General features: G+C 42.9%; 1 protein-coding gene across 1 annotated transcript in view; it reads left to right on the plus strand.

Annotated features, from left to right (window-relative positions):
- The window catches only part of KATNAL1 (katanin p60 subunit A like 1), a 128,287-nt gene that overhangs the window by 97,217 nt on the left and 29,930 nt on the right, over positions 1 to 1,140 (plus strand). The window contains exon 6 of the mRNA XM_006770367.2: positions 612 to 717. Coding sequence (XP_006770430.1) covers positions 612 to 717 — 106 coding nt within the window. The remainder of the gene's footprint in view (positions 1 to 611; positions 718 to 1,140) is intronic.

Raw genomic sequence — 1,140 nt, forward strand, 5'->3', positions numbered from 1 at the left:
TCCCACGTTCAAAGGCTGTTAAATCGCGTTGTTTACCCATATCTTCAGAAAAAAAATCATTTCTGTCGTAGTAAACAACCTGCTTCCCTATTTATAATGGTCTGGCCCTCTAGCAACTTCAGTGCAGAATTATAGCTAATTTGCCTACAAATGTCAGGTGGTCATAATAATCTGGCCACTCAGTGTATGTAAAAGACTAAGTGACCGAACGACAGTACAACCGGTCGACTGACCACTAGGGGGCAAATGCTCAATGCAGGAGCTGCCCCTTGGTGGTCAGTGCCCCCCCACAGCCAACCTTCCATGGTTGGCCAGCCAACCTCCCACAGCCCATCCCCCTGGCTGGCCTGCCCCAATGGCCCCTGTTGAGCCCGCCAGCCAATTTCCCGCAGCTCCTCCTGGCCAGCTGGCCAACCTCCCACAGCCCCTCCACCCAGCCACCTCCTGCAGCCCCTATTGCCCCAATCACCGGCCAGGCTGAGGGACCCCACCCGTGCACAAATTCATGCACCGGGCCTCTAGTAATTTTATAAGTTAAAAAAAAGAATTAGTATTGATCATCAATCAAAGCCATCTTTGAATAAACATGAAACTTTGCTGTTCTTACAAAGGGATGACATAGCAGATCTGGAAGAAGCTAAGAAGTTGCTAAGGGAAGCTGTTGTTCTTCCCATGTGGATGCCTGACTTCTTCAAAGGGATTAGAAGGCCCTGGAAGGTGAGAATTTATTAAAATGACAGGTATGAAAATGCTGCTTGCACGATAATGAAAGACAGCATTGTAGTTTCTATATGTGTTTATTAACTCAGTTTGTAAAGGTTGGGGGAAGTTTGTATTTTTCCCAAATTCCTGGATTTGAATTTTTAGTTGAGTTGTGCAATCTCTGCATGACAGGAGAAGGGCTTGGAGTATGGAAACTATAGTCTTTAATTATGTGACTTTACTCAGGGTTGCTCATCTAGAGATTAGTTTTAAGAATTTTCTAGATGTCTATTTCTGTAAATAAGTTAACAAGCAAAGTAAACAGTAATCATAATAGTCTTTTATAATAAAAGTTTGATCATATAAATACCTTTCTAAAAGTTGACATATTTCTCACTAATTATTTTGATCACTTCATCTCAGACATGATCAGAACGT

This window comes from Myotis davidii, unplaced genomic scaffold (assembly GCF_000327345.1).
Source record: "Myotis davidii unplaced genomic scaffold, ASM32734v1 scaffold84, whole genome shotgun sequence".
Classification (NCBI taxonomy): Eukaryota; Metazoa; Chordata; class Mammalia; order Chiroptera; family Vespertilionidae; genus Myotis; species Myotis davidii.